The sequence below is a fragment of the Manacus candei genome, unplaced genomic scaffold, assembly GCF_025592945.1.
Source record: "Manacus candei isolate 608988 ecotype Guabito, Panama unplaced genomic scaffold, ASM2559294v1 h1tg000052l, whole genome shotgun sequence".
NCBI classification, from domain to species: Eukaryota; Metazoa; Chordata; class Aves; order Passeriformes; family Pipridae; genus Manacus; species Manacus candei.
The window spans coordinates 820,875-847,955 of NW_026138100.1; the positions used below are offsets into that span (position 1 = coordinate 820,875).

Genomic DNA, 27,081 nt, shown 5'->3' on the forward strand with positions numbered 1-27,081 from the left:
GGTGTCCCCAGAACTCCTGATGATGATGACCGAAGCTCCCTTGAGCTGGGAGCTGCATGAACACACGCTTGCACTCACAGCTCCGGGGAGCAGAGAAGCACAGACCTACACAGCAATGCTTCTCTTTTGCCACCCTGACCATTTCATTTACTTCTTTTGTAATAATTCTTAGTATAAACTCATTAGAAGGAAAAAAAACTGTAACACCCTTGAATAAGTAAGCATAAAATGCTTTATGCTCCCTCTATTATTTAATAATGTACAAAACCAGAGAGGTTTTATATTAAAGTTGGTTTCATTTTAAAATGAGAGAAGGAAAAATATTTAGCTAAATATTTCTGCTGAAACTCATTAGTATTTCTATTGGTTTAATTTAAAAAGGTATTTAAGAATTTCTGTCTAAAAAACCTCCAAGTCTTTAATGTTTGAGTAGAAGTTTCATTTCTGCATCTACCACGTAAAAAAAAAAAAAAAAAAAAACAAACCAAAAACACCTGAAAAAAAAAAAAAAGTTTGACCATTAGTGCCAACTAATAAGAAAAACAGAACCGTTTTCCGGGAAATTAAACTCTGATGAGTTTTATCGTTGTGCCGGGGCAAGCCTCGGCCGCCTGCCCACGGAGACAAGGCGTGCTGGCCAGCGGCCGGCCGGGACCCGCGGGGCCTCCCGCCGGCTTCCCCACCCGCGGGCCGGAGCTCCTCGGGGCACCCACCACCTGGAGCACAGACATCATTACGCTCCTTCCCCGCCGCTCCCTCACGCGGGGGAAGGCCGTGCCGCAAGCCAGCCCCCGACAGGAAGGTCGGAGCGGGCTACGGGGCATCACCCGGGATAACCCGGGGCTTTCCCCCCGCCCCCCCCCCCGCGCCGCTTGACCCCGACGGCGGGGACACGGCGGGGCCGCGGCGGGGTAGCCCTTCGCCCCTGCCCGCCTCCCGGCGCGGAGCCGGCGTGCGGCGGTGTATCTATCCTATGCGATATCCTATGCGACAGGCGCGGACGTGCCGCTTACATAATCCCCGCCGGCCGCACACGTACCCCGCATTACATAAGGGATCGTGCCCCCGCCGGCCCCCGCGGCAGCCCCGCCGCCGGGCGGGGGGACAGAGGGAGGGAGGGACCCGGCGGTGGCCCCGGCCAAGCCCCTCGTTAACCCCCTTCCTGTGGCGTTTACACGTCATGGAACATTCCCGGAACGGGCCAACGTCCCACCCACTTCAGGGAACAGTCACCGCGGCGCAGCGCGCACACGCACTCACATACACGCACCCCCGGCGCGGTGCCGGGGCTCCCCACACACACGCACGCCCCCCGTGTCCGGCGCCCCCCGCGGGGACGCGCTGGCAGCCAGAGCCAGACCCCCTCCCTCCGCTCCCTCCGGCGCCCTGCCCGCCACCGCCGTGCCGGGTGGCCCCGGGCGGCCCCCCCGCATGGAGCCCCCCCCGCCTCCCGCTCCCGGGGCGCCAGAGGCCGCGGAGAGAGCCCCGCCGGGGCGGCCCCCCCGCGGGCGCCTCTCCCCGGCGGTGACCATGCCCATTCCCCGCCGCAGGAGGGGATTACGCAAGGCAGCCTGCTCCTCATCTGCATACACTTACAAGCCGGGTATTCCCCACATTTCCTAACGGCGTGTCACCGACAAAGGCCTGTCCCCGCTGCGTCCCCCTCCTGCGCCGGCTTAGCGGGAAGGGCCGCCGGCCGTGGTGCCCCGGGGACGGTGCCGGTGCCTGCCAGCGCCCAGAGCCGCCACCACAGAGGTGACTTACCGGTCCGGCGGTTTTACAGACTCACCGGCTTCCCCCGCCGCCTTGCCCTCCATTTACCCCCGCGGCCCCGGGCGTCCACGGCGGCGCTCAGAGCGCCGGCCACAGACCCCGCGGCTCAGCTAAGCGCACTCTCTGCCGCGGCCCGACCCCCAGCCCCGCGGCGCCCCGCACCCGAGACAGACGGCCGCCGGAGTGCCCCCCGCCGCCGGCAGCCGCCCCGCAACCACACCGGCTGTCAGCTGGTGCCGGTGACAGGGGACAACCGGCGGGCAGGGAGGAGGAGGTGCCCGCAGCAGCCGCTGCTGCTCACCTGGGAAGTCACCGAGGAGGAAGGAGGGAAGCCCTCCCGGTGCCCTTGTTGTTGTTGTTGCTGCTGCTGCTGATCCCGCCGGGCGCTCGTGTTGCTCCTTTGCTGAGGGCTCGCCCGGAGTGAGGCGGCTGGCGGTGCTTCTTTATATATAAAGACAGACAAGAAATATTCCAACGGCCAAGGGGCGCCCGCTTCACGCGTTTATCTTAAGGCAGGTCATTCCTCTCCCTCTTTTTGGAAAGGCTCATCACCATCTCTCTTGACAGTGGCGGAGGGGCTGGTGTTGCACGGGGAAGAGGCGGAGGCCCGGGAGCCGCAGCCCGCCCTGGCCGCGGCGGGAGGGAGCGCTCCGCGCTGCAGGCGGCTCCGCTGGGCTATTCCTGGCACCACTTCCCAGAACAGAAGTTACAGGGCGGCGAGCGCGGAGCGAGCGCGGGGAGCGCGCCTCCCGTGACGTCACCGGGTCCCCCCGCGCGCCGGCGGGGAGCGATCCCGGAGCGGGCGGTGGGAGCTGCCCGCCCCTGTGCCCGTGCCCGGGGCAGAGAGGGGCCGGGAGCACCGCGCGCCCGGGCAGGGCACGGAGGCAGGAGGCAGGGCCTCGGAGGGCGAAGCCGCGGCCTCCCCCCGCCGGCGGAGATCGCCGCTTCCCTCCCCCTCCCCCTCCCCGCCGAGGGAACTCCCAGGAGAGCCAGTCCCGGCTTGCCGTGCGCAAGCCGCGCGTCCTCCCGGCCTGAGAATTTCCTCCGAGGACGCGGGATCCTCCTGCCCCCTCCCCTCCCTCCGCTTCCTTTTGCTCCCTCCCCCGGCCCCTCCGCCCCCTCGCTCTCGCCTGGCCAGGATCACGTTATCTGTCAGGGAGAACAATACACCGCCGGGGCTCCCCGTGCCCGCTGCCGGCCCCGGCTGTACAGCTGAACCGGGGTCTCCCGCGGGCGGGGACCACTCCGACCCTCGCTCACCCCTTAGCACATGGCCCCGGAGCAGGGGGCGCGCAGCGCACGGGCCCGGCGGGGCTCGCAGCCGCCCCGGAGGGCAGGGAGCCCTCCCGCCGCCCCGGGCTGTGCCGCAGACACACGCATGTATTGCAACACGCGCTCGCCGCCGGCGCCGCGGCCGAGCCGAGCGGAGCCGAGCATAGGGAGCGCAGCGCCTTCCACGGAGTGACCGCGCCGCCGGGAAGGCGGGCGGGGGCGAAGGGCGGCCGCGGCCCCGCGCCGGGTAACGGGGCTCCCGCGTCCCCGCCGCCGCTCACAGGGCCGCTCACGGCCAATGGGGGCCGGGCCCGAACCGCCCGGCAGCGGCGGGCGGGGCTCGGCCGGGCCGGGGCCGGTGGCGCTCTCCCACAGCAGCCGCCAGCCCCGGAGCCTCCCCCCGCACCCCGGGACAGAGGCGCTGCAGGGGAAATACCCTCCTGGCGGGCCGAGGCGAGGCGGTGCTCGCGCTTCCTGGGAGCATCCCACCGCCCTCCCGCGGTGGTCGGGAACCCACCACCGGTGGTCGGAGCTGTCGCTCAAGCAGGACCCGAATCAGGTCCCGCACCGACACGCGCAATAGGTCCTGCCGCTGACACCAGCTTTGAGTTAGTTAAACGTGGGCGCGGTTACGGGGAACAGAGTTTGTATTCCTGAGATTTGCCACGGAGGGTGAAGCCCAACCGGCTGGTTCCCTCTCCCGGCCGCTCCAGCAGCGCGGGGGTCCCTTCCCTGGCCTCACCTGGTTTGGCTGTGCCATGGCACCGGCGCCCATTGGGTTTTTGATAGCAGATTTTCACTTAATTTTCAGAGCAAAATAATTTTCTTTTGAGGAAGCCGTACAGCCGCACTTGCAGGCTACCGTAAATTGATTCGAAGGGATGCCAACTCGCAGCACTGTCACTGTGACACTGGAAGTCATACTGGCACCTGAGATTATTCCTTTTACTGACGTTAAGAAAAAAAATTAGCCTTGTGAATGAAAAGGAATAAGTTTACACATAAATCCTGGAAGCACTGGATCTTATGACAGATGCCAGGGCAAATAAAATCATAATTTCATAATTTTAGTAGCTAAGAATTTTAAGTTGTTGCTGCAGCTTTTAGGGACTAATAACAATTCAGTGCTCAGAGTTGGCAATACAGAGACATAGAATCTATTAATAAAAATCCTGTCATCCTACTGTGATCCTTGGTACCTTGTTGACTTTGGTGGCCTCTGAGTCAGGCTCACAGTGCTTCACTGTGCTCAGTCCAGGAGAGTCCTGCAGTCCTCAAGTGATAGGGGCATAAGTATCTCATCTGATCATAATTTTATGATAAATTATGACTTCTGCTACATAGAAGGCTTGGTCCTGCAATAGTGTGCAATACTAAGAGGACTGAACAAAGAGTTGCTTGCTCCTTTTTGAGTCTGTGAGCATGTCTGTGTTCCTGATTTCAGTATGATATGTGGTACTGTCATTCCTGACACTGAGTATTGTTTGGCTGAAATTATTCTGTCTGAGCAAACATACTGACTTTGGGCTTGTGCTCTTTATTTGATGTCATGTCAGAATAAGTCAATGGAGATGGGAGTGCTTGGGATTTGTTTTAAATTGAGGTTTTCCCATCCTGTTGCTTTCCACAACAGCTGTATTTACCTCTGCCCCAAAATGATGGCTGCCAGTATCTTCCCCTCTGGGAGGCTGCAGACTCCTGACCAGCACCTTTGACTTCTTGCTGCATTCCCAGCATTCTCAGCTTTTCTCCTCCCTCTTGCAAGACTTCAGAAGTTCATTCTTATTGTCACAGAGACCAGCCCACAGAAGGTACCACAACAAGGTTCAGTGTTCAAAATAAGTTTATTGATAGTCATTCTCAAAGCAAAGTAAAAAAATGTTTCTCCATAAGGCTTTTCAAAACAAGACTCTTTTTCCAATTATGTTGGTTATCTCAAGAAGTTATACTATGTGTCCTTTTCCACATTCTCTTAGTACTGCAGCATCTGAGACACAGCCATTTCCTTCATTGTGGCTCTACAAGGGATATGCCAGAGCTACAACTCTTCGGCACTTTGGTGTGTCCAGGGAAAAGAATGAAGCTACATGTGTGCTCAGAAACCCTGACTGTTCTACAAAATTGGTTTGACTCAAGCCCCAGAGCAAGTTTTGAAAAGCTGCACAACTTGCAGCTGCAAGGGTCCTTCGCTTGGAGTGGATGCTACCAGCCAAAGAGGCAGGAAAGTCTTTGCATGGTTCTGTCAGCCCACTCCCCCTTTGTGCACAGTTGTAGGGGAATGGGTGTAACTGAGTAAACTGACCTTCATCCCTGACCGCGCCTCTTTCCCCTCCCACAGGGAGCATTAGGCAGGAGCACTGTCCCTCAGAGGGACTGCAGCTGGGACGCCTGGGTAGTTTTCCTCCCAAACTCCTGCCAGTGACTCCACAGAGAAGCAGTAGACATCTGAATCACTTTCTCTCGCCTACTCGTGGCAACGACATAACTTAATAATGATATCCGTGCATCATACCATCCTACCATTTCCCTCTAGATTTATTTCTTTTTAACATTTACATCCAGCATTTAATAAAACTATCACTCTAACATATTAGGAAGAGAACTAAGGGAGTTCTCAGATGTGAGATTTACAGCTGTTATTTAAATACAGATTTTGCAGATTCATCAGAAAAAAAGTCATTCTTGCTGCTTGGAAAGCACCTCGGCCATCACAGCTGCTGCTCACAGCAAACACAGTACAGAATGATAATATTCAGCAATCATGTTCACAGATTATTAAGCACTATAAATTATTCTGAAAACTTGGTTTGATCTCAGAACATACAGAATCCATCGGTTTTGTAAACTGTGCTGCTCCCAAAGTAGATAATAGAAGGCATTACATAATTTTTCTACAATAGAGCAGTTGAATTGAAATGTTAAATAACCATTCCTAAAATAACTACGAATTTTAAAGCAATTCATCCTTTCTTTCGTGGGAAAAAATTACTTTGTCCCCAAACCTGTACCCATAAGCTCTTTACTATTCTTCACAAACTTGTTACAGATAGAGCTGCAGCAAGAGACAATTCCTTTATATAAGGCATTGATACTATCTATTGATTTCAGTGAGAGCGGCATAAAGCAAAATGGACCAAATGTATCCAATTTTCTTAAAGTCTCAGAGGGAAGGAGCACATAACAAAATCAGTGGTGTTGTTTTGCTGTTTAGATCCTCTTTCTTAAGGTTTGAGTAAGTGAGAAAATATATGGGAAACTGGGAATGGCTTTCTTCATAAATAAACAAATACTAATAGTTTGCTATCAATGTTGCTTAAAACGCATTGTGCTTATTTACGTAGGAGCTCCTTCCCATGTTCCTTCTGTCATTTTTCCAATTGCCTGGACTGTAATGTCTCTCGCTGCCTTTGCCCTTTTTGCCCCCACCACTGCCTTTTCTAACTCCCTCGTTACATCCAGTGCTCTTTGTGCTTACTAATAAAACTGCAAGATACTCGGGGCCGGCTTTCCAATGCTGGAAGAGCACTGTCCTCCTCTTTGGAAGACCTGCGCTTTCTCCTCTCATCAGTGAGAGAATGGCCCTGAGCTGGGTGCTGGGTGATGAACGGCCAGCGAAGGTGAGAGTCCGGGCCACCAGCCCTTCCTCAGGGACTCATGGAGAGCTTGAGGGGGCAGACCCAGTGGCTCTGGGGCTGGGAAGGAGCGTGAGAAGGGAAACCAACATGGATCAAAATAGTTGGCTAGAGTCCTGAAAGGGCCGCATTTGTCTCCTGCTTTATTTTGGATGTCAAATGCATCACGAAATCCACTTGAAGAGCAGTATTAATTCAGGTAACTGATTTTATTTTGAGAGATACCTACCTTCTACTGACCATCTCAAGCTCTTCTTCTCAGAGATAACTAGCAGCTATGAGTTTCACATATCATTTAATCATTTGATACCATAAAACATATTTTCAGCCACAGAATTCCGCTTTCCCATTTGTACACATTGCTTTCATTTTGCTCAAGTGCCATCTTATCATATGAGAAAAAAGACATTGCCAGTTCACCCTCTCAACACCTCTTCCTATGTGTTCCTTGACTCCAGGCTGCTCTGTCTTGTTTGTCTACTCTCCTACGTAAACAAGGGTAATCTTTCCTCATAGGGGAGTGTGCCCGTGACTCCTCCGCACAACACAAAGGAGTCACAGTGAAGCACTTCTTTATCCACAACAGCTTCAAGCTCATACAATATCAAATGGTGTGAAGGAGTAAGGAGCCAAGGTGGTTAACTTGAGCAATCCTGTGTAAATAACTCTGGCAGAGGGCCCAAAGAAAGGGGAGTACTATTTGCCTGGTAATGAACAAATGGCTGTATTTCCTGAAGGAAAAATATTTTTCCACTATATTGAGCTTTCCTTCAAAAAAGAAAAAAGAAAAAAAAAAAAAAAGAAAGAAGAAAGTGATTTTCTCCACATAAAGTATTTCCAGATGCAGAACTAACATGCTGTGTGCATCAACAGCTTGATAATAACATGTCATCACTTGGCCTTGAAAGGGGCAGGAAAATGAAAAAGGCAGAATTTTCTGAAATTATGCCCTTTCATGGGAACATTTTTTAAAAGCCCATGAATCCTGGGAAAATATTTTTAAATAAAATTTGATTATTTTTACTCATTTCCATTTTTTCCAAAGATAATTAGCTAGCCAAATAGGAAAATCTACAATGCCAACCAGCAACTTAGTCAAGGGATTATGTGCACTTCTTATGTGAGATAAATAAACCCTGTAAGTGCTATAGCCAGATTCTCTTTGATCATCTTTTTTGATATCACAACCCAATTAAGTTTTTGAAACACTCTTAAGCACTTGGAAAGAATATTTGCCTTGTTACAAGTGGGACATGTCACCAGGCTCTGCTTATTTCTCTTCAAATAAAAAGTATTAGCTCCTATGTATTTTGTATACTGTACTTGGTTCTCCCCCCCACCTTGCCCCATTTTTTCTAGGAACAACTTAAGTAAGAGCCTGCCAAAGGCATGGCATGATTTAGCAACTTCAGAGTTATATATAACCTGAACAATTAATCGACTTAATTTCCTAAAAGCTTACCTATTTATATTCCCATTTGACCTGGTAGCCTTTCATTTAGCACTCTTCTCAAATAGTCAACTTTAAATTTTGCGTCATCTTCCAATTCAAAGAAACCTCTAGTGCTTCATGCATAGAGAATTTCATGTATGGCCTGGAGAGAACAGAGGGGCAGACCACTCTTAGTAGTGAGTAGTGACAACTTGAAAACAGAGTAAAAAAAGATTGACATCTCAAAATGGCAGGGGGCTCTTTGGATAAGAAAAATGGCATTAACTAAGTTGCAGCTACCTAGAACTTGACCATATCATCCTATCTCCTTTATTCTTCTGGTACATGTCATGGGAACCTTCCTAACCACATTGGTTGCCCTCCTGGTTTTGCATCTCTGGAATCTTCCCACAGGCAAGAGCCCCAAATGTTCTGCAAATACCTTCCTTCACAATTGACTGAGAGGGAAGTGTGCCACCTACTGAAGGGCCACGGCCACTATCTATATGTCTTGGACTTAAATTCTTCCCCATTTCTGATCTTTTCAGGCCATCACACTACTGATTTGAATTAGAAATTAGTCTTTGGTTTAGGAAAGTTTGTAAACTCAGCAACTGGAAGGTCATGAATATGGACGTGAGCAAATGTAATCCAGGCTGGTTTCATCTAATTCATGTGTAAAAAGCATAATCTGATAATTCTGTCTGAAAGCAAGTATGTGTTACCCCTACATTGCTCCTTTTTGCCAGACATGAAATAAATATCAAGAATTATCTCTATAACTGTACGAAAAATTAGATTTGAGGATAATCAGTAAAACACATGGATGTGTTTGCAATACTGCCATACACGGTATTTGCAGTTTAGGTATTAGTTAGGCATTTTTAACAAATGAGTGAACAACTTTACTGCCAGGTAGTAGTTGCCTCTGATGTTGTGCTTTGTTCAGTTAATCATTCAGTTGAACAAGCTCAAAGGAAACTTTACACAGTTGTTGTCATAACTTGTTTGACACACCTAGAGAGTTCTTTGGTTACCTGTCTCTCATGCCACTGAGTTATTCATGCACAGTAATACATCGTTTTGGCTACCAAAAAAGTTGAAACAGATGTCAATGTTGTTTCGACTGTTGTAATAGTGGATCATAAATAAATATTTTAAGACCAATTGCTTCTATTAATATCCGTGGAACTGCTTAACTGAAAAACTTTTAGCTTTGAGGCTCATCAGAGCCTTTCACTTTGGAGTCAGTGATTTAAATTCTGTTATGTACATTACAGTAGATGATCAAAACGTCTAAAATTGTGATTCACTGAAATTAACAGACTATATGTGTCTTTAAAGCTTATCACATTTTTGTGTAGGACTTAGTTTTTCCTAAGAAATATTGTTCTCAAAAATTCTCCTTTAATAATTTCGTGAAAACTCCTGCTGGAATGTAAAGAAATAAAATAATGTGATTTAGAATAAACATCTTAATGGATTTATAGTTTGAAAATGTGTATAATAAAAGTTTGAAGTGTTTCTACCAGTTTTGTCACAGTCTTAACCAACCTGTCATAAAGTATATTAAAATCTCTGTAATACCTGAAACTGTACCATTCAAGGTTTCACATGTGTGGGACATAGAAGGGAAATAAAATTCATTGTCAGCAAGCACAAAACAGGCAGAAATCTAACTCTAAACTCACCATCATAGCCATGGAGTCTATACTAGCTATCACCAAGCAAAAAAAAGTTTTGGAAGTCATTGTGGACAGTCGTGCAAAACTACCAACCCAGTGTTCAGTGGTGTCCATGAGAGAGCCATTACTGGAAGTAATTCAGAAACTAAAGGGATAAAAAGGTTTTAGAGATGTATAGATCTAGGGTGGCACATAACAAAAACTCTTCTGTCATTTTCTGTCCACTGTGCTCCCAATGGGACTGCTCAGCTGCCTAAATCCTGGAGCGGGCAGGGTGCAAGCCAACAGTGGCTGCCACGGTGGCAGCCCTTGGGCAGAGGGTTTCTCCTGTCTGCAAACTCCAACTCAAGCTCCCTGCCCTTCACCCTTCAAGGCTACCACGGCTCTCAGGAACAGGACAGGTTTTGTGGATTACAAAAGGTAGACATCGCTTTAGTAGTATCTATTAAAGTATTAATCATGATGAGAGGGTGAGACAGAAGTGAACACTCACTTTGATATTCTCAAAATCTGAAAAGTAGTAGGGTGCCATGCCCCACTCCCTTCAAGAAAATGACCAAGTTTAGCAGATTTAAAACAAGCAAAAAGAACCACTTCCTGACAGAGCACAGTTAAAACGTAGACTTTGGGCAGAAGAACATTGGGGGGTGCCAAAGTATGAATGTCTTGAAAACAAGATTCACCTCTCATTAGCTGTGAGATAGTCCATTACTAGCAATTAAAATAACAGCCCATATGCATGCAGAGGCTATGGGCTCAGCCCCTAAACCACTCAACAGCTGGCAGGAGTGGGTGTATCATGGAAAAAGTATAGGAGACAAAGGAAAGTAATTCTTTCCTTAAGCAATGTAACTGGCCAAACTTTGAGGACAACAAATTACATGGAGTTTTCATCTGGCTGCAGTAGTGGCAGCTCTTATCTTCCTATCAGTTTATGGTGGGGTTTTTTTTAGTCACAACTGGCCTCTATTTTGTGTGACTTTTTTTGGAGTTGTTTAATTATTTTCAGTTTCAAAGATTATATGGAGAAGCATTCAATGAAAATTTCAGTTCATCCTCGAACTGTTTTTCTTCTTCATAATAGAAGAGACATTTTAAAGCATGTTATATTTTCTGCTTTAAAAACAGAAATGCTTTAAAAGATCTCCAAGAGAATACTGATTTTACATGATGTAACCAGTTCTAATACCTAAAATATCAATATAAACTCTATTTTCTGAATACCATGAGTTTACAAATGTGAAATAGCCACACAGCAAAGTTTGTATTATCTGAGTTTTTGAACTTATAACATTTTTCAGCCACTGGCAGTCCAATTAGTTGTTTAGCATATGCTTTGCATTTCAGAATCGATATACCATTCATCTGTAATGAAGAGATATGAAGGGGATATGAGTCATTAATCATATTCAGGAAACAGGTTTCTGAAAAATTAATACATGACCAGTTGCCAGTAAGTAGCCATCTGCTACATATATGAAAAAAAGTATGTTATAGAGCTACATATTTTAATGTCTTCTAATGTTACAATTGTAAACTGTAATGGAAACAATGTTTCTCTAATGGAATATTTAATATCACTTAAGACCCACTATGGGCTGCACATTGATCCTGATCAATGGGAGCTGGGTAAAATTGCACAGTCAGTATAGTACAGTCAAGTCTGAAGTCAAGCTGGTATGTAAAGCCATACTTACTGTTAAATGCAGGAATAAACCTAGTGATTTCAGTGACGTTCTCTTGGGCTTAAAGTTAAACAAATGCTTAAGTGTTCTAGACTTTACAATGCTGTGTCCTCCATCCTTACTCATAGACAGTGACATTTCTTGCACATCTCTAGGAGAATAAGTAGAACTTGTCTCAAACCAGTACCCTCATAAAACACTTCCCCATTTCCAATGACTATTAGTACACATGTACATGGTTTTCTCACTTTTTGAGTATATGTTTAAGAAGCATATTTACCCTAAGACTAAAAACGGAAATTGCCGGTGCAATTACAGTGTTTTGTCAAGGAAGGAGCAAGAAGCCTGGGGACAGTCTGTTGGTGAATACCAACATGTATAAAAAGAGATTCACTCCTGGGCTTACAGCATGGCCATCTGTGTTCCTGGCTCAAGGTCCCCAGACTGGTGAAAGGACTAAAAGCAAATTAAAAGTTCTGTGGCATCTTCATTTAAACTGTAATTAAACAAAATCACTGAAATCGACTTGACAGATTGGCCAGTCCTCCATGCTAATCACCCATTACCATCCCAACAGGACTTCAGAGACTGATAGGCATTACCCATTTAGTTAAATATAACAAGATATTGCCTTCATAGTCTTTACCATTCAAGATACCACAACTGAAGAACATTTGTGGAATGCCTGACAAACGTGTAAGTCCTATAAAAACAGAAAGTTTCAAGTTTCAAGTGATATTAAGTGACAACAGTGAAGTGTTGTCAGTGCAATCATGAGTAAAATCTTCTGGTTAAAGAAACAGTTGGGGCCAACAAATCAGGTAGCTGATTAAACTTGTCTACAGTTTGGGATCTTTAATTACACTGTCTTGGACTTCTAGTTGACTTACAGTGCAATTATTATGAGCTTTTTTTTATCCTTTTTCTGCCTCACCAAGGCAGACAGGTCAGCAATTAGAAATGGTGCAGAACGAGATTTTCCCTCCATCCCATATGTTCTGATAACAGAACAGGCTGGCATAGAAATCTCAATCCAGACTCATTTAAAGATATTTAGGCTTTTTAATTAGGTTCCTATTACTTTTCCACCAGACTTGTACACACAGAAGACAACAAACATATAGATATCATAGTCAATGAACCAGGGCCCATTCTAAGTCCCTGAGGACTCATATCTTTAATGTCTTGCATCTTTAATGCCTTGTATCTCTAATGCCTTCACAAAACAGTGTTCCTGAGAGGAACCACCCTGAGCCCATGCTATTCCCCAGGTGTATCTGGCAGACTGCACTTTGGCATAAACTGAAACCCTGCCAGGAAACATGTTCACCAGAACAGGCTAACAAGCAGAGAGCTAAAACCATGCCCTGGCCCTGTGTTACACATCAAGACAGAGGCAGCCCAGGACAATGACAAGATGTGCAACCAGCAAGCTGAGAGCTAGCTGGCAATGTGCAGAGGGAAATGAAGTACATATTGTCAGGAAGTGAAAAAATAAAGTTACACTGAACAGGAAGGGAAGAGAAGAAATACTGAGAAGAAAGTCATCTCAATTCAGGAAGCTCTTAAAAATGTGTTTAAAATTAAAGCATATGCTTCAATATTTTCTCCCAATATCCTGTGTGCCTCAAGTTAGGCACATATTCAAGCAGCTTGTTGAGCTGGGGCTCTGTAGTGAAGCTTCACGAGTTGCTTAAAGTGACATAAGTCCATGGTGGCACTGAGAGACATGAGCTTCCCGTTCCCAATGTCCCTAGCCCTGTTGCTCCACCACCACTCCTCTCCTGGCATTAGCACTTGTGTGAGCTGCACCATCAGCAGCACCATCAATGCACTTACAATGGGGGGTGGAGGACATGAGCAGGAGAGGAGAGGGCAAAACTCGCTTTTTCAGCATATGCAAGTGAGCCAGACACAAGCTGAAGACACTTGCCAAATTGCATTCTGTATGTCCTCAGCCACTCCACTCCTCTTTCAGCAAAGCCAGAGATTTCAAACTTATCTTGGGTGGGCTGCCTGAGCCTTCAGAACCTTATTCTGAGGTAGTTACATAGGTACCACATCTCTGTGCAGACGTGGTGTAAGAAACAGATCCATCTATGTGACTTGATATAAATTAAAAAGTATTAATTTGCATTTTCAGAACAAACATTTCTAAAAATTGTAGATTTTTTTTTTTCCTGAAGAAGTGCCTGACAGATGGTTTGAGTGAGGAGTGGTGAGGCACTCAAGCAGTACCAATTTCCTAGTGTTCTGTCAGCTATTTACAGTTTCTGTTGCACACATTAAACACTGAGAGCACTTCTCTTTCATAAACTTCAACTTTACCTTTCAATGTATAAAGAAAAAAATGTTCAGATGTTCCATATTGATACCACTGTAATGATATTGTTTAAGTTATTCATCTGCCTCATTCAATGTACAGTGCATATATAGACTAGTTCATTAGTCAGGAAGAGACAATAAAATAGCACTAACCATTTAAAATCTATTAATCTGGATAGCACCATTAGTGTAAGCAATATTTTATTATTACCAACTTAAATCCATTACAAATATCCTGAGTATCCAATCAGGTTAGTAATAAACTATCCACCCAAATGACTGTACTGCTTGATGGAATGCATTTGGGATTGGTACGCAATTATCTGACTTTTAGTGGGCTGTACTGTAATTTATAAGTCTGATAAACTGATGTTTACAACATGTAAAACAGCTTAACATTTTATGAAAGAATAGTTAGAATGTTTTAATAGGCTCTGTGATCAATTTTGTTTTTCTTTTTGGGCTACAAGGTATTTTCTACCATATCACAGCTCCATCAGTCCCTATGAAAGTTAACTACATATTTTTTCCTTCAGATTTTACAGGACTTAAGTTAAAGAACACAATGAACACAAAACATAAAATATTTGAAAAAAACAGGATGCTAAATGAATATTCCAGATGACAAGACTATCGTGTTGTCATTGTTCCCACGGAGTAGGAGCCCTGCTAGTACTGGCTGAACACGGGTGTGCTAGTCTGTTGGGAGAGACTAGGATTCAGACTGCTTCTCAAAAAAAGACTTTAGCTATTTAGAAGTGACAGAATAAAGTCACAGATTTACTAAGGAGAATTTTAAGAAGAAAAGTATTTTTTAAACTATTTAACAAAACCACGTAACTTTACCTTGCTAAGGACAGAGAGTTTGTCCGTTAACTGACTATTTTAAAAGCCTGCTATTTCTTGTAAGTGCTATGATATGCCAGATAATTTGTATAGGTATATGTAATGCATGGTAAAATGTAGGATTCAGCTAAAAGTGAACCCTAGGCTCCCCCAGAAATTTTGCCAGTGGAGTCTGTCTCTTTATTGTGGTTACTCTTACTATAGTATGTGACTGCTTCTAAAAAGATTATTCTCTCCAGCCTCCTGTAAAAGCAAGAAAGTAGACCTCTTCTACAGACAGGAAGCTGAAGCTAAAAGATTATGGGTTCACTTTGCTCTGGCAGGCAAGAAAATCAGGAAGAGCAGACCACCCTGGTACTTTCTGTGACCTTTCTTATAGAGTGGATGCAATGTCTTTCTTTTTGGTACATTTCCACCACATGTTTTGATGGGTTTGTATACAAGACAGCAAGTGGAATCAAGAACTGGATTATATTTATCAGAAGTCAGGTGTCAAAAAATTTCTGTCATTGTCATCAATTGCATCCCATATATATTTTGAGATATACAGATATAAAAATTGTTTCCCAGTGCTATTTCTCATACAGCAGAGCTAGGCTTTCACAGAGACAAAGGGTGGGATATGCTCCTTGAATTTCAGAGATGGAAGATTTCTATCACTGCCCTGGACTTTTTTCACGCCATTGGGAATAAATGTGGTAGGATCAGCAACAAATTTAACTGGTCCCTAGTTTCAGTCTGATACCTTACTCCATAGGTGGAATTAACAGGCAAGGAACCAGAAAAAATACCCAAGTTCCCAGGATGTCAGGAGTCCACTGGGATAAAGTAAGTTGCAGCACTGATGGGCTGGAATGGGAGGGAAGGGACTGTGCTGCTTTCATTTGCCTGCTGCTTCCATTTTTCTGTTATCAGCCACATCTTGGTACTCAGCACAAGTTTTTTCTTAAGGCTGTTGTGATTTTCCCTTGAAGTAAGAGGATATATGACTGGTTCCTTTCTGACAAACTGACAGGGTAATAACTTATATACACGAATCAGATTACTTGACAGTAAAAATACATGGGATGTGTTATTTGAAGGACATGAATTGTTATTTTTCAGTCTGAAATAACTTTGCTCACCTGAATGCAAAAGCCTGCCAAGAAAAGTAGACTGTCACATCTGAATGCAGCTCAGTGTTATAAAGCTGACAAAAAGATACGCCTGGTATTTTAAGCTGGCCTCTTACTGCTTTTTTCCAAGGTTCAGCCACAACAATCATTCTTCTGAAAGTCAGATTGTTTTGTGTATTTTTCCTATGTAGCATGACTCAGTTGCTTAAAAGTCTTTGAAATTCAAGAAGAAAATAATCTAATGGAAGCAGAAGCAAAATCTACTGAATTTTAAATCACAAGGCATCTCTCAGGCTCACTGTTTTTCCCTTATGCATGGGTAAATAAATTTAATTTGAGGACAACAGATGTAGCTTTATCCCACAAAATTAATAGATTAAATAGCAGTGAATCCTTTTCTGACAGTCTTTTGAGGAAACAGTTTTTGTTGGTTAAACTGAACGGGCTTACATTCTGATCTTTTTGGCTATGTTTCTACTACAGTCAAAGTAGTTTATGCATCTATAGAGACAGAGACACACTTACTTCATTTACGGTTCCTCTTTTAGTCTTCTTTTAAAGCAAAAGCCCATTCAGTGATCAACTGAATTACATTATTTAAATATGCTTCATGATTTATGCAGCAAAGGGAAATACATTTCCCTGTTTCCTCCAGTGAGGTTACCCTGGGATTGAGCAGGAACCCTTGTAAGCTGTGGCTCACAATGTAGTCCTGCACCTCTTTCCATCCTGAATAAAAGGGAGAAAGTTGAGGGGACAGTGGGACCACTGGTCTTTCTCCTGATTTACTGCAAGCAGGATCTTGACTTGTGTGACTTACTCCGAGGCGCACCCCAAGCCCAGACTCCCAGGGAAGAGGAGCTGCTCTGGGGGAAGCCAGGCTTGCATCCAGGCATGCAGGATCATGGTTGAGAAGTAGAAATCTAGGCTGGGGCAGACCTAGTCAGCTGGATGCAGGTCTGATCTGCTGATAAGGAAACATCTCTTGCAGGAGAACTTCGCTGCAACCAGACCAAGAACCCTCTGGCTCATGTGAACTGGCAGAGATTTTGCTCTTTTGGTGCTGTCAACAGCCTCAACGTGGCATATTTTCTAATTAATCCAGTCTATATTTTCACAAGAAAGGAAACTTTCTGTGGACAAGGAGGTTTTTGTTACCAAGGAAGGAGATAGTGTCAAGTATCAGTTCCACTGGCTGTGTCTGGGGACTCCTCTTAACAATTATTATTAATGGGAACCCAAATCTTTGATTCCACAGCTTAATGCAAGTGACAAGCGTGAATAACGTGACCTGTATCTTCAACCAAGGTAGACTTTGTTTGCATAAAAAGTACTGTGAAATGTAGGTAGAAAAAGGTAGCTTCCTTGTATATCTGTGGCATTAGCGATGTTTTTTATTTCATCATTTTTTTAAGCCCTGTCAGTCAAGTTTTAGGCATATATGCTGGGAATTTTCTGGTACTCCTAATGAATTATGTTCTTCTGGTAAGCAGCAACTGTATAATTTTCAACAACAACCTTCATCCCAATGTTTGGTTTAGTTCCAGTGGTATCACTTTGAGATCTTCCTCATGAACTTCGGTTCCAAAGTCTAGTATTCTTATATTAATCACAGTAATAGTTCTGCAAGACTCAGATGTTGGCCAAAAACAAAAAGCAAACAAACAAAGAAACAAAAAGAGTCAGTTTTTTAAAATAAAGCCTTTCAAAAAACCTAATTTTTGATTGGGTCAAATCAAAGAAATTGCTAATTTCCATAGAAATTAGCTAATAGAAATAGAAATTAGCTAATAGAAATTGCTAATTTCAATAATTGTCCATAGAAAACGCTTTTTCCTTTGCACAAAACAAGCTGTCAACAGCCAAGGTCACAATATACCCTCAGTCCTGCTTCAGAGATCATACCTGAACACAAATCTCAAAAATAAAGTATTTCATAATTTATGCAAAATATACAGTGACCAAAAATAATTAGAACCCCTCTCCACTCAAGCATATCCTCTAGCACGTTGGAGAGAATAACAAGTCAAAGTTGCAGATTCTACTCCATTCTGCTACTGGGCAGAACTAAACCAAACTTTCTCATATACCTGGTGATTGGTTTAACCCCTGGATTATTTGGGGACAAACGTTCATCTTTCAGTTGCTCGTGTCCATTCTTTCCTCTGCTCTCTCTCACACACATTTCCTACAGTATAATGTTTCAGATCAAAAAAAAAGGTTTTTCACATTTAAGTTATTCGCATATCCCCTTACAGACTAACAGTTAGATGGCAATTTGCTATCCACTTGCAGCCACAGATCTCTCACTTTGAACACCAGGAACTGAGGGAACCATGCAAAACAGGATAGCAGGACTTGAATATTGTATTACCCTTAGAAAGACTGAATACAATGAGCTATGAAAATTAAGAAACATCTTAGGAACATCAAAGTAAAAACAAAGGCACTACATAAGGACAAATAAATCATTAATTAGTCTGCTAGAACCTAAATAGAAGACTTTTATTTTACTGAACCATATACATGTATTTCTAACAAATCCATATGTAAATACTGTTGATCAGTACATTATGAAGTGCATTACAATCACAAATTTCTACTTGAAGGTGGAAGTTTTTCTGACAGTCTGGCAGAGCAGCCCTTTCTATAGATTTGTGAGACAACTTGGCCAGCAGTTCTGCAATTTCACCTTCAAACTCTTCAAAATCTTGGTTGAATGCCAACCTGTCCTGGTGACTTACAGATATCTGTCTATTTGGTTTAATTCCATTTGAATCCCTGTTCTTATAGCTGAAGGAAATGGAAGCAGGGACTTGAAATAAAATTGTCTTTGTCACAGTGACATAGCCAAAGCATATGTTAAAATAGAAATCTGTGGAAAGAAAACAGGTCAACTGATTCTATCTGGTTACCCATGTGTAATCTGTATTGTGCAAAAAACATTGGACAGACTAATAAGAGAAATCATAACGGTAGTAGTGAGGCACCTTTTGATTTGCACATCTATCAGAACAATGCCAACCTACTTATGAGATGATAAAATGAGCTAAATTAGGAATGATCAGGGAACCCCATTCACATTATTGAAGCATCATACAGTAAGTGCAAGAGACAGGTGGCATAAGTGCTAAAACAAGGATGGAGAGTATGTGCTGCAGGGAATCAATGTACTGCATTAACGGCTAATGGCACACTCAGTGTTTATCCATTTTTTATCACATAAATGAGTATGTACTGTCTAGACTGCAGAGTTGCTTTCATAACAGAGTGACTCTGATTACTGAAAATTAAAAAATGAGAGCTGATCTTAATAAATTAATTGAAAATTAGCAAATGGTAACAAACTCTACATGGTATATCTGCTCAACCTAAGAACAGTGGGTTTTGTTTTGGTTTTATGAAAATTAATTGATCTATTGCTGTAATTTTAGAGTTTAGAGAATAATGCAAAATCTGGAAAAAAGGCAGAGGACTTCCCGCCACAATCACATACTTCCATTTGCATGCACACTTTTCATTCTGAGATGCTTTTTGTTTCACTTTAATATTCTGCTCATTTATTTCTTTTCCCTTTCAACTTCGTGGCACATTAGTAAAAACTAAGAATATCTGCTCATATTGAGAGAAGAATGATGTTTCTCACAATGTATTATGTTCCAGTTGTGGCATAGAAACTACACGCTGTGCATTGGTTTTGATGTTTTCATGATGCCAAAACACTGGCCTTGAATTAATAAGTTACATGAGCTCAGGCTTGATCATGTATCATCATTGTAAGCTGTACCATTACATTCAGAAGAAGGAGGGTCAAATTTTCACCTGTGGCCCACTGAAGCTGTTAAAACCAGACAAAAATTTAGATGGTTAGTTGAATCAGAAATCTTTAGAGACTAATTTTAATAAAAGTAGCACAGGGTTTTTTACACATGCTAATTTATTAATGAAGGATAGAAGAACTATATCAAATAAGTGGAAAAGAAGTACTTAAGTGTTCCCACCATATTAAACATCTTAAAACAATGACTTCTATATTAAGAGGATTCTGTTCATAAAGACTTAGGTAACCATTTAAAATTTATGCTAATGCTAAATGTTAGCTATTTGCATTCACCTGCATAACACCCTATCCTCATCACAGACCAGCAGTTCCTAAGACACACATCATTATATCTTGCAGTTGATAAGGTTTTAACCAGGCATGTTGGCCCTGAAAAAAACTTGTGTATTTCTTCCATCTGAATCCATCATATCTGTTTGGTGCTCCCAGCAGTAGTAAGCTGTTGTCCTGAAGTGAATCTCTTACCAGGAAAATATACACACTTGGATATGTTTTCAGTGACAAGGTGAAAAATACAGAATTTCCTCAGCTTTCCTTAGAAATGTCTGAAATTTTAAAAATCCCTCTCTTCAATCCTTTCTGGAAACATTCATGATATAATTTACTCTGATAAGAAGGACATCTCTTATATTAGGATGCCAACAACAACCAAACAAACAAAACCAAAATAAAAAACCATCTCAAACCTGGGACTGCTTAGGTTCAGAAAACATAAAGAGAGAGGACAGTTTTGTGATTAATCTAAACCAGCCAAAATTAAATGGAGTCTTCCAAAGATTTAGATTGTGTTCTGAATCACAGTGTGCCATCTGGGCTGTTCATAAATTATAAAGCTGCTAGGTCAGTGGCTGCGTAAGTTCATGGAAGATTTCAAGATGCTTGAGAATAGATTATATTTTTTGCAAAATGCTCACAAAAAGAATTTCTTTCAAACTCATGCACATGAATATTTGAGTAAAATAATGGAAGTCTTGAGCATTTTCAATTATCCCTAGCAATTGCCTATTACTAGCATAAGTAGTCAAATTTATCAGTTAATACACTCCAAAAAGGCACCTAAAGGCTTTCAAAGGTATCCTAGTTATCATATTTACAGTCTCCGAGGTTACTTCCAGCAAAGACATCCTAATTCAACCTCTTCTGGTTTATTCGGCTGCACTTTATTAGCTATTAATCATACTGATAAGCCCTATAATAATGCTGCTTCACATCTGCATAAATTGCTGTCTTTTCATGATGCATCCATGAAGTGTATACAATTGTGTTCCTTCTATAAACAGAAAAAAAAAAAGGCAAAGTGACTTGTGGTTAGTCCATTCAGTACTGAATCTGAGATTTGGGGGCAGGAGCTGTGGCAGCCAAACTTTTCCCAAGGATATTAAGTACTAGTTTTTCTTTGCAAGCACCCATTGTGTCCCCTGCAGTGGTTACATATATTGTGCAACACTGCTGTCATGCAGGAAAGCAATGATTATGATTATTTCTTTCACTTCTAGAGAGATTCCCATGATGTAACTGTTTCAAAATATTTTGATTTTTATTTTTGTTCTAGCAAGTGGGTAGCAGTAATCATAATACAGAAAAAGGTATTTGTCAGAAAGTCTGAAGTAATTTCAATGTCTTCACTTATTCACACATGCATTCGTGGCGATTTATGTAAGAGCTCAGATATGCAGTAGTGTACAACTGGTTTCTTTCTGGAGGCTGGTCTAGACCTCCTGCTTCTCCCTTAGTTTTCTTCTTTAATGCACATTATCTTTCTATCCTCTGCAATTAATCTCAAATGATCATCAGACTATAAAAACATACAAAGCTGAACAAACAGTAGAGAAAGTCATTCATGGTTGTTTCCCTAAACCCAGTTTGCAATTCAGTTTTTGTATCACATCAATATGAGAGCTTCCACCCCTTTTCACTTACATTTTTTTTTACTGTGGATTTTTTTCTTCAGGCTAATTTTAAAAGAGGCTTTTAGTTATGGAAATACAGACACATGGCAGATTAATAAGTGAGGAAATTAGAGGAATAGTTTTCTGTCTACTATATTCACAGTGGTTTTGTGTGTCTAAGAACAAGATTTGAAATGAGGTTGGAAGAGTGTAAATGAGTGAAGAAGGAAGGGTTTTAATCCATCAGCATAGCCATAGACTGAACTAAAAAGGCAGGGAAAAAGAGGATGCTCCAGAGACATGAAGATACTTTATCCAAAAATTTCTTGCTCGTGTTCTACTTTTCCAGAATATGGAGCTTTGACCAAACATTTTTGATACATAGCGAAATAAAACAAACAACTCAAAAAAGCATCAGTATCCAGGAAAATCATCCTATGGATCTATCTGTAGTGCAATATCATCACAGTACGGTAGACGCCCCCTGCCATTGTTAGCCCAGATAAATGTAAGCCTTCAGCAGTAGATTGTATCAACAGGAAAGATACATACTGAAAAATGACAGTTTCCACAAGTTGTGTAAAAGACATTTTGAGGGTGAGCACTAGAATAAAAAATTAGATAGAACAAGAGCTTCCAGCTGGTGACTGAGAGAGCTTGGTTGCTGTAGTATTGTCTGGCAGATAGCAAAAAGCCAGAAGTGTGGCATTCCACTTAGAGTCACTCGTACCAAGAGAGAAAGAATTGGAAATGATCACCACCCCCTGCAGGTGGGCTGGCAGATGAAGGGAGGTACCTCCAGGTTTGCTTTGCAGCCCAAACACAATACAAGCTTCTGCAAAATCATCAAAGCCAAACTAGTTAAAAAAAAAGGACCATGCCAAATTTTTGAGATAGGTATTCAGTTACTACTGTCCTTGTTAGCCAGTGCTGTCTCAGCTACTGAACAAAACACCCTCTCTGTATCCTAGTTGTTGTATGAGATATGTATTACTGCTCTCCCTTGATCAGTTAAACCTTACGTCAGCTGAACCAGAAAATTCACTCATTCACAACAGAAGATATTTCACGTTTATTATATTTTCCAGTGCTGCCTATTAATTGGTTGTCGCAGAAAATAATCTGTTGTTTCTTTAACAAAATTCTGTATCTTTTAGTATTTCATGTTTCCTAGAAGTCCAAGAAGGAACTGGGTGAAGTAAAATTACATATTTATAATTTCAAAATAAATTAAGAAATAGGTCTTGCTGAGATGAACTTTCAGTCAGGACACAAGACAGAAAGTTTTACTATTCCAGTTTTATGGATAAGAATTTGGGGTAGGGATAGGGTGCAGACAAATAATTCTACAACTTTTGATGGGCAATTTAGGGTAGAGATTTCTTCCAATTCAATTAATAAAATACACATGTTAAGTCTCCAGCACAAATTAACAATTATATAACTTTATTATGCAAGCAATGTTACAGAAGTGGTGTGGAGCACCTGCATCACACCCATTCCTTCTCATCCCACCTCTAACTCCTTTGCCCAGGTGTTCAGAGGACATAGCACGGTGATGCATTTAGGGGATTTAAGCCATCAGAGAAATTATTTTAACAATCAACAATTTAATTTATTGTTGTTAAATATAACAAATTAAATTAATTGTTAAATTTACAATTTAACAATTTTTAATCTAGAAAGTTGAGGCAGACTTGGTGAGCTATGCCTTAGTCACACATGTACCTCTATCTACACTAACACATTACAGAACTGTGGAGGTTGAAAGACACATATTGAGATCTTACTGTTGAATCCCCCTCCTCAAGGAAGGCCAGTTACAGCAGGTTTCCCAGACCTACTAGATAGTTTTGAATATCTCCACAGATGTAGAATTCACAGCCTCTCTGAGGAATCTGTTCCCGTATGCAACCAACCTGAGAGTAAACAGCATTTTCTTACATTCAAATGGAATTTCACGTGTTTCAAAGGTAGCTGGTAAAAATTCTTACATCAGGACTGTCTTCTATCAAAAGGGTCTAAGAGAAGGCAGACACTTAGTATGCAGTTACACACAGGGTTAAATTTTCTGGCTTTATAATTATTTGTGAAAAATTTGACTTCTTTTGCACATTTTTAATGAATAAGAAGCTGAGTCATATTTCCCCATGGCAAACAGTTCTGCTTTTTTACTATTCACTGATATTCCAAAATAATACTGCATATCCAGCCTGTTGTTTTGCAGAACAACATGACAATAGGTATATGTAGTGTAAGCTTTTAAGACAGGATAGCAGGTAATTTATAACTGTGCATTGCATGTACCTAAACCATTTCCCAAAGGCTACATCCTTTTGTGAGATTGCATGCTACAGCAGAAGAATGTTTCCTCTGGTTTACAGAGGGCCATATGATCTGTGGGCAGGTGGAATAATCACAGTCAGTACTGCTCTTCTGTGCCTCAAGGGCCTGTTACTTGCCTTCCCTTTCTGCCCTAATACTGACCAATGTAATCAGCAGAAAGCATATGAAACTAAAACATTAAATCCTAACTGTGAAACAGCTTTGTTGCGCACAATCCATCTGATTCAAATGTGGAGAAAAGTTAATCTGCTTACACAGTCCCAGTGTCACTTACATATTCAAAACTCCTGATTTGTACAATAAGGCTTTTTCTTTATAAAATCATCCCTTTGGGAAATTATAATTTAACAGGGAAGATGAATGCAGTGAGTCTTCTCATTTCATTTTTATAGCAAGGAAGTTCATGTTTTTTTTAGGATAAAGCCAAGTTTAACTTGCAGAGAGGATGACCTAATTTCCAGATGCCCCAAACATTGTTCCACTTATCTCCTGGCCATCTCTGCTCCAGCTCTTTTTCCCATTGTTAAATATATATAGATAATAAAATATGCAGTACAAAATACACCAAATTAGTAACTTCACTGTAATTTTTAAACCTAAATTTAATAGTAAATTGGCAATAAACTGTAATAACACAAATAATACAAACAAGTAGCTCCAGAAGTCTTATTAGAGATTCCTTATACTGAATATGAATGTGGTTTTCTAATTTTTATTATTTTTTCTTCCATCCTTTAATCTTTATCATTTATACCTATTCAAAGTAAACGAAGAAATGAAAAAGTGCCTAAACTTTATTTGTACTATTAACAACAGGCCCAGTTACAGCACCTAACAGTCTTTACCAAAGATTTTGATTTGAATACTCCTCTGATATTCTAAAAACTCTTCTCTTGAGCACAAACAACATTTTTTCAACAATTTTCTGCTGATTTTTAACTTGCAATTTTTCAATAATTTCACTTATGTTCATTTCAAGAAAGCTTAATTTTGTCTGATTACGTTGGGGTCACACTCCCATACATCCAAGTACCCTTACCTTGACACAGTTTGTGTGCCTCTAATATTAGAAATTGCAGTATCAGGTCCATCACCGTGAACACATTGTGTTGAGGCAGTATGACCAACTTCCTATCAGTTCAATCATGCATTATTATGCTTATTATTATTATTGCTTTGAAGGGAATTGTTTGTGGCATAATTCCTCGTAAAGAGCTAATCTGCATTTGAAGCAATTGCTTAAGGAAAAGCACCTCACAGGTCTTCAAATATCTCTCAAATGCCATTCCCCAATATCTTTGATAATCACAAAATAAAACACTATTCAGAAATTCAAATGTTATTCCTTAAAAAAAAAAGAAAAATCAAATAAACAAAAACCTCCCACAAACCACCAGAAAATTCATAAGCATTCTTATCTGCTACCCTGTATAGAAAAGATTAAAACCTGGACTCCAAGACGTTATACTTTATTCTGCTAAGGTGCCAAGTAGCAAAAACATTATGTTACTCATTTTATACAATTGGATGGGAAACCTACCTTTTTAGTTCTTTTTTTTCCACTCAGTTCTCTGAAAGATTTTTAAGCATCTTGCTTCCTCCCCCAGAGTAGACAGCATTTACTAACATCTCCCATCCCAGACACACCAGCGCTTGGAACTCTCTCTCCTTTCTAAAGCCGTTTCTCATCTCTAGTGAATGACAAGTATGACCTGTGTCAAACTCCCACTTTCAAGTAAACTTACAGTATGTGACTTACAAAAATTGAGGCTTTCCATAATTTATATACAAATATTTAAACATCAGGATCTGAAAAATCGCAAGACAGCACTGAATATCTTATTGCACATGATTATAGTTTACCTTACTATCATTTATGCATTTAATCAAAAACTCAAAATGTAAACATTTTACAAAGTACCAAAAAGTTGCAGTCATATAGCAATATGAAGGGGAAATTAGTAAACTTGTAACTTTTACTTTGCTGAAAAAAATCAGCAAAGACCAAATCCAAGGGAAAATAATATCCACTGCAAACCCACTTCAACCACACTCACAAAAGACTTTGGTGCTTGTCTCTTAATAGACAGGGAGTATGAAGTCCACAGGAACACATAAAGGCTAATGGCAGCCTACAATGTAATTAGTCCTTATTATAATACCATGAAGAGATTCAACAGATACTTCTTTAGAAAGGACTTGGGCACAAAAAACCCACCCACAAAGGAGTTGTTTCCTTTCAAAGGTCTGGAAATGCATAATAAAGAAGGGTTTGGCTAGGAAGAAGATTGGCTGAGCCTGGCATGACAGTGTGCCTCAAGATTTTCTTGACTGAAAGAAAAAAAAAAGAGGAACAAGAGTGTTTGCACATTCTGCTTCATTTAGACTTTCACCTTGACTTACACATCTGAATGGAAGTTTTTATTTTTATGAGGTTAAGATTTTCTGTGAGCTTTGCTGAGATCTCTGTGGAAGACTAGAGAATAGAAATGAAGACCGTTCAAATGGAGCTCCAAAAAGCCTGGATAATTTTTCACTTTTTAAAAAGTTTTGTGGATGCTGTATACTTGGAGGCTGTTTAAATTACATGTGACTAAAAGCCAAAATGAGAATGGTGGCTATCTAGTCTATCAAGTTTTATTCGTGAATGGCAACACTGGCGGTGCCTTACTGGAGACAGATAGGTGACTCAAGGAGTGAGTTCCTGTACATCATAGGAGGAGGTGCAGTATAAAAGTAGGGGACAGACTGCATAAGGCTTAGACAGCCCCAAACTCTTCCTATCAGAGGGCAATCACAATATACAAGGGTGTGCATGGATATGCAATCACGCATGCCGTAGGGCTCTACAGAGAGTAACTTGCCTTTAAGAGCTTCTGAAGCTCAAGTGAAGTGAGAGTTGCATTCTAAAGATGCCTCTACAGTAGCACTAGGATTCAGATGAGAGTGTATTTTAGAAGTAAATCTCCTGATCATCTGGATTGATATTGAGTTCTAGTTTGTAACTTGACACAGTTTCAGAAAGCAACCTGGACTTCTGAATAAAACCAAAACAGAAGATCTGCTCCAGGGTTTCACTTAATGCACCTCAGCCACCGGTCCAGAGAAGTGGAACCTCTGCATACATACAGAACAGACATCAGGTCCTGAGCAGCAACTGTGCTGCTTTACAGATTCACTCGTATTGGGTTACACTGATAATATTACCAGTCTGGTTTCTATTGTGTTGCAGACTGTTAC

The 27,081-nt window shown here is 42.0% G+C and overlaps 2 protein-coding genes across 8 annotated transcripts in view; one reads left to right on the forward strand and one right to left on the reverse strand.

Moving 5' to 3' along the window:
- Positions 1-2,221, reverse strand: part of HIVEP2 (HIVEP zinc finger 2) — a 138,520-nt gene extending 136,299 nt beyond the window's left edge. For 6 of the 7 annotated variants that reach the window (XM_051801597.1, XM_051801596.1, XM_051801592.1 and 3 more), the window contains exon 1: positions 2,075-2,221. The gene's annotated coding sequence lies outside the window, so the exon portion shown is untranslated. Of the gene's footprint in view, positions 1-1,039; positions 1,178-2,074 lie in introns of those variants that run through there. The other variant, XM_051801598.1, reaches the window with a different exon arrangement.
- On the forward strand, positions 1,531-6,203 carry LOC127477356 (translation initiation factor IF-2-like). The gene is made up of 3 exons (XM_051801587.1): positions 1,531-1,603; positions 2,810-3,653; positions 4,679-6,203. Exons 1-3 carry the CDS (start codon positions 1,531-1,533, stop codon positions 4,758-4,760), a joined length of 999 nt encoding a protein of 332 aa, XP_051657547.1. The 3' UTR covers positions 4,761-6,203.
- Positions 6,204-27,081: the final 20,878 nt, after the last annotated feature.